We start from the raw sequence: 12516 nt of genomic DNA, 5'->3' as shown, positions 1-12516 counted from the left end.
TGTGATCGGCTGATCCAGCTGTGATCGGCTGATCCAGCTGTGATCGGCTGATCCAGCTGATCCAGCTGTGATCAGCTGTGATCAGAAACAGACATGGCTTCACATGACGCTTCAGAGGAAAAGACATCTCATTCATCTAAAAACTCGCTGGGATGGACTCAGACAGAAAGGACAGTGAGGGACACGTGGACGCAGCTGAAGAGATTTGGGACGAAGCCATGAAGTCGTCGTCATGGATACACAAACACTTTTTGTTGAGGTGATTATTTCACGATGAGTGAAACTCATGAAACCATCTGTGATGTTTTTCAGGAGGAGGAGATGCCAGAGGAGGTGAACATTGATGAGCTGCTGGACCTGAAGACAGATGAGGAGAGGACACAGAGACTGCAGGTAACGGTCCATTTATCTGTCAGTCTGTCCATCTGTCTCTCTGACCTCAGTGTCTCATGTGTCTCTTTGTCTTCCAGGAGATCTTTCACTCCTGTAACAACAACACCGAGGTGAGACGCACACAAAGCAGCTTTGTCCACAACTTCTGTTAAAAAATGTTTTCAGGCGTTCAGACTTGAAGCAGATTTTAGAGGAAACGAATAAACGAATGTTAAAATGTTAAATGAGTGAATAAAAACAGATTTAGATGAACTCTCATGTCCTCATGACTTCACACAAACATTAATTAGAGCACCAGATGTGGATTAATCCGATGTTGAAAATAGTCCCCAACAGATGCTTCATGTCCTCCTGCTTGTTTGATGAATCCTACAGTGACCTGCTCTGGTTTGTATTTGATATGTTCAGAAGGGACTGAGGAGAACGGTCGATGAATTTGATGGACGGCTTTGTTGTCAAAGTAGTGGCAAAGTTTCAAGACTTGACATGACATGACACTTTTTTCTGAACTGTTCTGCGGTGCAGATGTTCATCAGTGACCTGGTGTTGAAGCTTCATGGTGTGCAGAAGCAGGAGGATCTGCACAATGACGGCATCGAGCTCCCTCAGCTCCACATGTGCCCGGCCCGCTCCGGGTCAGCTGAGAGTGAAGTGCTGCACTGAGACGGCACCTGACCTCCCTGACCACCCACACCCCGCCCTGCTCCAGGACACGGAGGCAGTGGACAGGAAAACAAGCACACCTGATGTCTGGAACCACCGAAAGTGTCCTGACTTCATTCAATCAAAAGACATTCAGTGACTGTGGAATCTGAGCTGAAGGGACTTTTTGTTCTTGACTTTACTTTCCTGAGATTTGTCACAGTGACTTTGACGAGGCTTCAGAGACGTTCAGGCCGAAGCAAAGTTCTGTTTTTGATCACAAACCTGCTTTTTCTAACTCGAGTATTTGACCCGTATCAGTGTTAGTCGACGTGTTTGAACTCCCTCAGCTGATGCAGCTGTTCTCCTGGTTTCTGGATCAAACTAAGTCTGTTTGCAGGGTAATCACAGCTGAGATCAGATCTCACTGATGTACATGTTCAGTGCTTTTTAAAACATATCTAAATGACACGTCCACATTAATGTTCCCAAAGGGTTGTAGTCGAGGCATCTGAAACACCTGAACATGAAAACAGTTCAGTTTCTTCTTCTGCATCCTCTTTTTAGTTAACAGCTCCCACCTCCGGTTCTCCCGGCTCTCCTGGAGAGTCTTGAGTTGTTTGTACATGGTTTGAAATAAATAGTTGCATTTAAAACAAGTCTTCCTTTGGACATCTGCTCTCATTTAAGAATCATTTCAGTTCATCGTTACTATGATTATCGTTAGGGTCGTTTTCAGGATTAAAACATTTCAGGATGTAGTGATGAACAGAATAATAAATAAGCAATTATAATACCAAATAAAAAGGAATTAAAAACATCAGTAAAGATTAGAACAATAAGAATAATAATAAAACAGATCAGACACTTTGGAGATAAAACAGTGTTGGTAGCATTAATAAGAGGCTTTTTAAAAAGGTGAGTACTCACAAGTCATTTAAACGATATCACTGATTATGCAGCCTCTGATCTTCAGTCTGAGGGGCTTTACTGTGAAAGAAAGGTCAGCTATACCCCCGAGCCAGGACGGGGAGCAGCCAGCAGAGTCTTGCCTGAAGATCTGAGGCTGTGGCTCACAGTGGAACACAAATTCATGAATATAAACCACATCGTGCTGATCAGTAAAATATTAAGATCAATTGTAAAACTTACTGCTAACCAATGAGAAGAAGCTAGAACAGGGCTGATATGATGTAGTCTTGTCGTTGTTAAAAGCCGAGGAGCTACGTTTTGAACCGACCCTTAACCCTGATCACAATGAGTTACAATAATTTGACCAAAAGGAAATAAAAGCATGAATGACCTTCTCGAGATCCCAGCTAGAAAAGCCTTGAAGGTGACTGGCAGCGACTGTGGCAGCAGGTTCGACATTTGCAGACAACGAGCAAACAGGGAGAGACTTCAGGGGACCAGAAAGACTGATTTCAGATCTGTCTCCATTCAGCTGCTGGACGTTTTGGGACACCCAGCACTTTATTTCTGACAGAGAAGAGAACTGGTTTAATATAGACACATGAATTTTATTTAACAATGGTGCTGAATGTTGTTTTTATGTCTGGATACACTTCATATAGTCCAGTGTTGAATTAACTCCCACAGAGTTGATTTCAGGGTTTCTATAGCGCCACACTCTCTACAGTCAAATTAATACTTTTGAAATAGTTAAACATTTCAGACTGTGAGAGTTCAACCTTTAACTCGTTGAACAGAGTTAAATTAACACATGATTAGACAAGTGACACTGCTGAGACACTTTTTACACTTTTTTTAGTGTTAGCTTAACTCGCTTCACTGTCAGGTTATCCACACTTAAAAGTGTTAAAATTATTGGAAGAATGAATGACATGAACAAAATTTCTTTCAAAAAATGAGTTAAAGTAACACTGACAACAGCAGTTATACCCAAAATCAACCCCGATGTGATTAACTCTGTCAAATAACTCCAACACATTTACACCAGTGTGTTAAAATCAACTCAGAAAAATTTAACTCTGACATTTCAACACTCCAATTTTTGCAGTGCACGTAGTCTATTAGTCTCTGCTTTTAGCTTTTTATGTTTTTATATTTTCATGTATCTCAGAAGGTGCTATACTTAAATACAATTCTGAAGTACTTGTACCTTACTCGAGTATTTACAGTTTGTTACTTCATACTTTCGCTCCACAACATTTGAGAGAAATATTGTCTTTAAGTCAGCGATTCCCAACATGTTTGTCTTGTGATGCTTCAGATGTTCTCATTAGTTCCACCAATGAGAAGCTCCAGTGTTCTTTTGTGGGGGGGTTGAGCTCAGACATCCTGAGGGAACTCCTCTTGGAAGCTGGAAGTATTCTGGGTATGACCACCTGGGACCAAGTGGGACCAAGTGGGACCAAGTGGGACTGAGACTACAGAGCACACCTGGAACATACCTGAGGTACGATCTATCGCATGTGGCCTGGGAACATATGGATGTGGGTAGAGCTCCCTTAGCACAGGTAAGCGGTAAGAAAACAGGTGAATTAAGGCCAACATAACCACATCTGTGCTTTCCCGTATCTCCTCTGAAGGGTGGGGGAGGGACGTAGACATCCATACTGATGGATGCAGACAGGTGAGTACTGCAGGTGACTTGTCTTCTCGTCTTTTCATCTCACCTGCACTTCTTTTTATTTCAAGACTGTTAAACACTCTCGGCCATCTCTGCACTTTGTGACCTTATAATCTACATCACACAGTTGGGATATGATACAGGACGCAGAGTTCAGGGGTGAAAGGACAATATTTCACACAGTGAGCATGTTGCTCCTTGCAAATAATGTGCAATAAAATGCCATAAATTTGTGATCAAAACTGATAATTTGGTCAGTAGTAACTGTACATAACCTAACAACCGTGAATAATGTAATTAAAATATTATAAAATCCATCATTATCAACGGCAAATAATTTTTTTGTAATACACATGTCATAGTAACTAACTATAAAATAATAATGGGATCAGTTTCTGGCACCGAAGGTCCTCCCTTCAGTTTGTTAGAACAATTTAACAACTCGACTGTTTTAGAGCAGAAAAACATGAATAAATAAAATGTAACAGACTGAATGTGATGCAAGTTTTCTGTTTTCATTGTTATTGTGCAGACTAATCAATTAAACAATCGATCAGACTAATCAATTAAACAATCGATCATAAATTACAGAATCAACGAAGAAATGTCTAAACTACTATTTGTTAATAGAAAAGTAGAAAAAATGAATGAGTTTTTCTTTTTTCCCCTGTTTTTAACAAACGACGACGATGAAGCAAACTGCTGAAATAAAAGGAAATTAATAAATACAAATATCAATAAACGTACTTTAAGTAATGTTCATTTATTTTCACACATGTAAGGACTGCTCTGTTAACAGTTCATTTATTTAGATAATATATACACTTTGTTTTTAAAATTCTGCATAGTTTACAACATATATTGACCAAATTTCATATTTTATTGATTCATGAACTGATTAGTTGTATAAGTTTGTAAACTGACCATTAAATGGCACCAATGGGCCCCCATACATATAAATACATACAATAAATAGAATAATATTTTAATATCACATACATGAACAACTTTAACAGTTAACATGGTTCATTGTTCAGTTTGAGTAGTTTTTAAATGATTTATCTCGTTATTTGTGATCTAAAGTGCGTCAGTGGTTTTTGTTCTCTTTACAGCTTTGATCTGAAAACACAAAAAAACATCTCATAACTTTACTTTGTGAGGATTTTCTGTCACTGCTGGTGTCCTCGTTCAGGATCCACGATGGCCTGAAACCGGACTGACCTGTAACAAACACACACACACACACACACACACACACACACACACACACACACGATGACTCTGAACTCTGACTTTAAAGTCATCGACACACACCTGACACAACATCTGGGCAGACAGTAAACCACCTGCAACAACTGTAAACCTGTTTTTGTGCCCCCAGCACAGTGAAAACAAGAACACCCACATTCTTATTGTCTGAACATGGTTCAGTGGGACCCTTGTTGCCCTGATAGAGGACCTGGTCCATAATAAACAAACCTAATGTTAAAGGTCCCCTGTCAAGTTTTGTTGGAAACAAACGAAGGTTTTCCGTTAACATTCAGTGTTTCTCACCAAACCTCTCTTTGTGTTTCTTAAAAGTTTGAAACGCATTGTTGAAGCTGATGTTTGTTAACTGACAGTTTGCTGGTTTGTTATCTCCACCTGTAGATTAATGGAACAGTATGAAACCATTGGCAGGACTATGTACCTTGTCACCTGCGTGCATGTACGAGACAAATGACACTGGGACCCCTTAGCGCTAGCTGGAAAATGGAAGAGACTGAGGAAGCGAGGGTCGAGTGCCGGGGTTCCTGGTCAGGCTGAGCCAATGAGAAACCCGGTCTCAGGAGCGGGACGGCTTTTCAACGGGACACTGACTGTAACTGTAACATTATGGTTTTCGCTGAGACCAGTACTTGACCCTGCCATTCCGGATTGAGCCATTGTTACAGAGGGGCTCTCCATTCACTGCCAGAACTGGACAATAATAATAAATAAACACTCCATAAATGTTCATTGCTATGATGATGATGATGATACGCAGCCCTATTCATCAACGACACCAGACAAACCAATCAGTTAAGAGCATAAAGACCTGGATGACCCGCAACCTTCTGTGACTAAATTCAGACAAAACTGAAGTCACATTGCTCGGCCCAAGAAACTCAGAAACCTGATATTAGCCGCTCTGCACTGGCTCCCTGTAACCCCCCCCCCCAGTGTCACTGTTTCTGTCACTGCTCAGTACTGGAGGACCCGTCAACCTTTTTAAACAAACCCCAAAAAACAAGTCAGCTGAAACGCTGATGGGAACAGTAACTGCAGGGCCTACACCCCGCCCCCCCCCAACAAAGAGAGGAGAACATTAGTTGTAACATGCAGTGATGTGAAGTCATTCACACCCACAAATAAAATAAGTCCAACATTCTGTGCCAGTATCTCACCAAATGGGAGAAGGCTTACCTGTACTTAATGAACTGCAGGTAAACCTCCACAGGGAACCTTTGAGTCTAATCCGAAGCCTGAAACCAAGTCTGAACCCGAAGAAGCGAGGATAGGACAGAATCTCCTCACTTTCTAAAACCTGTCCCACTTAACTATAATTTAAATTTGTATAAGAACACACACAGACCTTATTGTGGCAGAAGCCCTGTCCTAGGATCAGTCCCAGCAGTGAGTTGAGGATGTTGGCTCCACAGAGGATGGTCTGCAGCCCACTGGCAGCCCCCATCAAACTGAACAGAACTACATTCCACTGAACCACACCTCTGGGCTCCAGGCACACCCCCGACCACAGAGTCTTGTTATACAGATACCCTGCGTGACTGAGCCAGAGACAAGAGACAAGTCAGTAGAGTCAGAGTTTGGCTAATATCAAATCATCTGAGTGTGTCTGAGTGTATTTCTGTTTCTGTGTGTGTGTGTGCGGTAGAGAGGGACTCACTGGTCTGGGAGGGGTCGTAGCGGGACCCCCCAGGTCGGACCGGAGGTGGTGTTGTGTAGACAGAGAGGACCCCGAGAGAGACCGGTGGCACTGAACAGACAGCAGGTCCCAGCGGCCAACACACACACACAGGAGTACACACCCTGACACAACATCTGTTACAGATAGAAACTTCATCAGTAACATCTGGATACGTGAGAAACATCTGGCACACCTGATACAACATCTGGATACGTGAGAAACATCTGTCACACCTGATACAACATCTGGATACCTGAGAAACATCTGTCACACCTGATACAACATCTGGCACACCTGATACAACATCTGGATACGTGAGAAACATCTGTCACACCTGATACAACATCTGGATACCTGAGAAACATCTGTCACACCTGATACAACATCTGGCACACCTGATACAACATCTGGCACACCTGAGAAACATCTGTCACACCTGATACAACATCTGGATACGTGAGAAACATCTGTCACACCTGATACAACATCTGGCACACCTGATACAACATCTGGATACCTGAGAAACATCTGTCACACCTGATACAACATCTGGCACACCTGATACAACATCTGGATACGTGAGAAACATCTGGCACACCTGATACAACATCTGGATACGTGAGAAACATCTGTCACACCTGATACAACATCTGGATACCTGAGAAACATCTGGCACACCTGATACAACATCTGGCACACCTGATACAACATCTGGATAGCTGAGAAACATTTGGCACACCTGATACAACATCTGGATAGCTGAGAAACATTTGGCACACCCGACACAACATCTGGATAGCTGAGAAACATTTGGCACACCCGACACAACATCTGGATACGTGAGAAACATCTGTCACACCTGATACAACATCTGGATACGTGAGAAACATCTGTCACACCTGATACAACATCTGGATACCTGAGAAACATCTGTCACACCTGATACAACATCTGGATACGTGAGAAACATCTGTCACACCTGATACAACATCTCGATACCCGAGAAACACCTGGCACACCTGACACAACATCTGCCACACCTGATACAACATCTGGATACGTGAGAAACATCTGCCACACCCGACACAACATCTGGATACGTGAGAAACATCTATCACACCTGATACAACATCTGGATATGTGAGAAACATCTGTCAGACCTGATACAACATCTGGATACGTGAGAAACATCTGGCACACCTGATACAACATCTGGATACCTGAGAAACATCTGGCACACCTGATACAACATCTGGCACACCTGATACAACATCTCGATACCCGAGAAACATCTGGCACACCTGACACAACATCTGCCACACCCGACACAACATCTGGATACGTGAGAAACATCTATCACACCTGATACAACATCTGGATATGTGAGAAACATTTGTCAGACCTGATACAACATCTGGATACGTGAGAAACATCTGGCACACCTGATACAACATCTGGATACCTGAGAAACATCTGGCACACCTGATACAACATCTGGATACCTGAGAAACATCTGTCACACCTGATACAACATCTGGATACGTGAGAAACATCTGTCACACCTGATACAACATCTGGATACCTGAGAAACATCTGGCACACCTGATACAACATCTGGATACGTGAGAAACATCTGGCACACCTGATACAACATCTGGATACCTGAGAAACATCTGGCACACCTGATACAACATCTGGATACGTGAGAAACATCTGGCACACCTGATACAACATCTGGATACGTGAGAAACATCTGGCACACCTGATACAACATCTGGATACGTGAGAAACATCTGCCACACCCGACACAACATCTGGATACGTGAGAAACATCTATCACACCTGATACAACATCTGGATATGTGAGAAACATCTGTCAGACCTGATACAACATCTGGATACGTGAGAAACATCTGGCACACCTGATACAACATCTGGATACCTGAGAAACATCTGGCACACCTGATACAACATCTGGCACACCTGATACAACATCTCGATACCCGAGAAACATCTGGCACACCTGACACAACATCTGCCACACCCGACACAACATCTGGATACGTGAGAAACATCTATCACACCTGATACAACATCTGGATATGTGAGAAACATTTGTCAGACCTGATACAACATCTGGATACGTGAGAAACATCTGGCACACCTGATACAACATCTGGATACCTGAGAAACATCTGGCACACCTGATACAACATCTGGATACCTGAGAAACATCTGTCACACCTGATACAACATCTGGATACGTGAGAAACATCTGTCACACCTGATACAACATCTGGATACCTGAGAAACATCTGGCACACCTGATACAACATCTGGATACGTGAGAAACATCTGGCACACCTGATACAACATCTGGTTCCTGAATGTAAATGATAAAATCTGAACCCTCCTCAGCTGAATGAAACAAACATCAATGGCAACAAACAAACTTCAATCACACTTTTGGCAAATTTTAAAAGTCATCCTAAAAGATCTTTTTGTCATTTTTCCAGATTTTCTTTTTGAAGCAGTTACAAACTGAAGTTTTCTGGACAACAACAAACAGAACATCTGTATCATCGGCTCACCTCGGTCCTGACAGCACAGCAGCCGCTGGTTCTGCTGCTTCGCACAAACGCTCGAGCTCCAAGCAGAACCTGAAATCACACATGAAGACAAACATCAGCGTTAAGTTTGCATGAATATTCATATTGATATTCGTGAATATCATATTCATGTAATAGTTTGGAGGACAGTTCCTTCCAGCCTTTCAGTTGGTCTCTGATAAAATCATTGAACATTTGAAAAACAATAAGTTTCATCAAATATAGATAAAAAGCCAGAACAGTTTTACCCTTTGCTGCTGTGTTCTTAAATTTAGTCAAAGAAACTAAGAACATTTACTCAAAGTCTGTATCTGAGTGCGATTTTGAGGTATTTTACTTGAGTATCTCAATTTAATGTCACTTTATACTTCTACTCCACTAATACAATCAGTGTGTAGTTATGTCTTTGGCACAAATGAGTTTATTTTATTAACATTTATTTTATCCCTCAAAACGTCTGATATGGTGTCTCGTCAAAAATGTTTTTAATTACTCACAATGATAAAAAAAAAAACTGCCTTCAGGTGCCGTCAGTCATGTGACATTGACCTTGTATGACAAAGCTTTGCCGTGAGGATTTACTGTGTGACAAAACAAGTATTTTTGTTTAATAATTCCTAATATTTCATTTTTTCTTTTGCTTCAGTATGTTTGAGACACTTGAAGTTGTCTGTGTTTCTAATAACCAAACAACAGCTCTTTTTATTCATTGCTTCTGACTAAAACGTGTCGTGTGAATCACTAAACTCTAACAAACATGTTTAATTTATTTCCTCCTCACAGAACACGAGTAAAGTTTTAATTAGTCTGACATCTGCTTTGTGTACAGTCCTGTTTACCGACAGTCTTCTTCTCTGTCTTTGTCGGCACTTCGGAGCATCTTACCTCCACCTTCAGTGGGATGAAGTGAAACAAGGATTTTTTAAGATCATGGATCACTCGATCCCAAAACAGGATTAATGTCAGGAGTAATTTTAAATCTAGTGAGACGCCATGAGTCTGAGTCAACCGAGCAGAAAATAAACCAGCACACATGACAAAAACACCAAAATACACAAAACTGTGTCGCTGTGAAAGATGCATGACTCACACACATGCACGCACGCACGCACGCACACGCACACACACACACACACACCTGGGTTTTTCATCACTGCATGCATCACACAAAGCACATGACACATCTCGTGCACTACATACGTGTACACACAGACACACACACACATACCAGGAAGCCGGACCCCCACAGACCAGTGGCCCACGTAGCCTCTCTGGTCACATGACCTTCCAACAGGAAGTGGATCTTCAGTTCAGGAAGCAGCAGCAGCGTGTTGGACAGCATGCAGACGACGGCCATGGGAACCAGAGAGATGCCGACACACTGCAGACACCTTGACACACACATCTGTCTGCCATCGGAGGGTTAGCACGGGGTTAATCGCTAATATCCTCCTCGTTACTTCACACATTAGCTCAAACAACTGCTTATCCAGCAGGTCATTGGACGGCTGAATCCTTCAGTGTTTTACTGCAACACCACATGAATGTACCCAACAAGTACACTGTCACTGAAGTATTTTATTGGGTCAATGAATGATTGTAATTTACACCTTAAAAAGCCTGAAAGGTTCTCTGTGGAGTTTCAAGCCTGTCGAGACGAGAGTCTAGGAGATGTTTTCTCTGTATATATCTGTATTTATATGTGGTTTCACATTATTCCACTGATCTACACATGGAGCTAACGCACAACGACACGCTGCAACAAAGACAGAGAAGAAGACTGACGGACAGAAACAATGGTCTATTTAAATACTTCAGAAAAACATCTTTCTAAATGATTTAAGAGGACAGAAATGCACTCGACGAGTTTGTTAGACGTGAAGGATAAACAGTGAAAAAGTAAAAACAGAAATCAGAAAACTCCACAGGGACCTTTAATGAAGACAATAATTATAAGGATAATAAATTTATATCTTAACCGACTAAATGTTTCGTCTATGAAACATCAGAAAAGACTGTAAATGTTTGTCATGTGACATCTTCAAACATCTTGTTTTGTTAAAAACAGGTTAAAAAACAAAGATCTTCAGTTTCCTGAGATAAAACAGAGAAAAACATCCAGAAACTGGAAACTGTTCAAAACTTTCAGAAGTTAACTGAAACAATTATTGCACATTAATTTTCTGTTTGTGAGCAACACCTCATCTCATTCTCCTCTTAGCAAACACATTTTAATTGTATTTAGGCTTTAAGTGATTAAACGTGATTATTCACTCATTTACACTTCCTTGAAATTATATGAACATGTTTGTTCCTGTCTCATTATTGGTGTTAAGCTGCTGCGTCCTGAGCTCAGACTGGAGAACCTGCTGCTGATAATGTTTAAATGTTGTCACATGTTGATGTCTGATGATAAAAATATGATCCACTCACCCTGAAGAGCTGCTGCTGCTGCCAACAGACGCACAATCAAGTTGAGTCGGTCTGAGGAACAGAGACACTGAGGACTCCTGACGGACACAGAGGACACGCCCATTGCCATATATGGGCACAGGAAGCATCCCGAGCATCAGCACTTTCTTTGACATTAATATCAAAAGGTAAAATAACTTTAATCTTTTTAAAAACTAAACATACAGCGTGCAGCAACCTAGAAAAGGACTAAACATGAAGAAATCACAGGTGCACCGTGGACAGATCCTCAGGAGCCACAGAGAAGCTTTGTTCTGTGAATTCTTGCTTTATAATTAGTCATCCATTATCAAATCCACCTCCAGAATCTGTTTCAGTGTCAAATCTGAATTCCGTCAGATCCCTTATTTTTATTTTATTGACTTTACTAACCCCAAACTGGGAAATGATTCTCTGCTTTTAACTGATTCACTGACACACACACACACACACACACACACACACACGCACGCACACACACACACACGCACCATGCAGTGAGACACACAGGAGCAGTGGGCTGCATTCAAGCGCCCGGGGAGCATAATGGGGGGGTTAAGTGCCTTGCTCAAGGGCACATTGGCCGGCTAACGGAGGGGAGGAGTGAAGGAGGTGCCATCTTGGAAAGTGGGATGAAGTTTTTTGACCTGAGTCCAGTTCATGAACAGATTTCTACCAGGATCCGACTACTTCAGATGCTTTAGTCTTTGACGATGGCCACCGTGTCAGATGTACGATTACAGAAACTCTGCCGTGCGGTGGTCAGGTGACTGGCAACACGATCACGCCGGCGGGTGAAGCAGCTGTCAAATAAACTGTGTGTGATGCTGGTGGTAAAAAAAAAAAAAAAAAAAAAACAGCTGGATGAGCGATAACATTAC

General features: G+C 41.9%; 2 protein-coding genes across 2 annotated transcripts in view; one reads left to right on the top strand and one right to left on the bottom strand.

Moving 5' to 3' along the window:
- The window catches only part of LOC121609601 (protein phosphatase 1 regulatory subunit 14A-like), a 9899-nt gene extending 8281 nt beyond the window's left edge, over window positions 1–1618 (top strand). Inside the window, exons 2-4 of the mRNA XM_041941273.1 lie at window positions 313–393; window positions 471–503; window positions 919–1618. Of these exons, the coding sequence (XP_041797207.1) occupies window positions 313–393; window positions 471–503; window positions 919–1056 (252 nt within the window). The 3' untranslated portion in view covers window positions 1057–1618. The remainder of the gene's footprint in view (window positions 1–312; window positions 394–470; window positions 504–918) is intronic.
- A 2806-nt stretch (window positions 1619–4424) lies between these two features.
- On the bottom strand, window positions 4425–12063 carry LOC121609662 (transmembrane 4 L6 family member 5). The gene is made up of 6 exons (XM_041941347.1): window positions 11618–12063; window positions 10413–10593; window positions 9167–9235; window positions 6555–6709; window positions 6243–6435; window positions 4425–4849 (listed from the first exon to the last, which is right to left on the bottom strand). Exons 1-6 carry the CDS (start codon window positions 11770–11772, stop codon window positions 4817–4819), a joined length of 786 nt encoding a protein of 261 aa, XP_041797281.1. The 5' UTR covers window positions 11773–12063; the 3' UTR covers window positions 4425–4816.
- Between the last annotated feature and the right edge of the window lie 453 nt (window positions 12064–12516).

The sequence above is a fragment of the Chelmon rostratus genome, chromosome 7 (genome assembly GCF_017976325.1).
Source record: "Chelmon rostratus isolate fCheRos1 chromosome 7, fCheRos1.pri, whole genome shotgun sequence".
Classification (NCBI taxonomy): domain Eukaryota; kingdom Metazoa; phylum Chordata; class Actinopteri; order Chaetodontiformes; family Chaetodontidae; genus Chelmon; species Chelmon rostratus.
This window is presented reverse-complemented; position numbering and strand designations above follow the sequence as displayed.

Coding starts and splice junctions, on each gene's coding strand:
- LOC121609662 (XM_041941347.1), bottom strand. CDS start 11,772: ATGTCAAAGAAAGTGCTGATGCTCGGGATGCTTCCTGTGCCCATATAT. Junction 10,594..11,617: donor AGCAGCAGCAGCTCTTCAGG/GTGAGTGGATCA, acceptor CTCCGATGGCAG/ACAGATGTGTGTGTCAAGGT. Junction 6,436..6,554: donor CTACGACCCCTCCCAGACCA/GTGAGTCCCTCT, acceptor TCTCTGGCTCAG/TCACGCAGGGTATCTGTATA.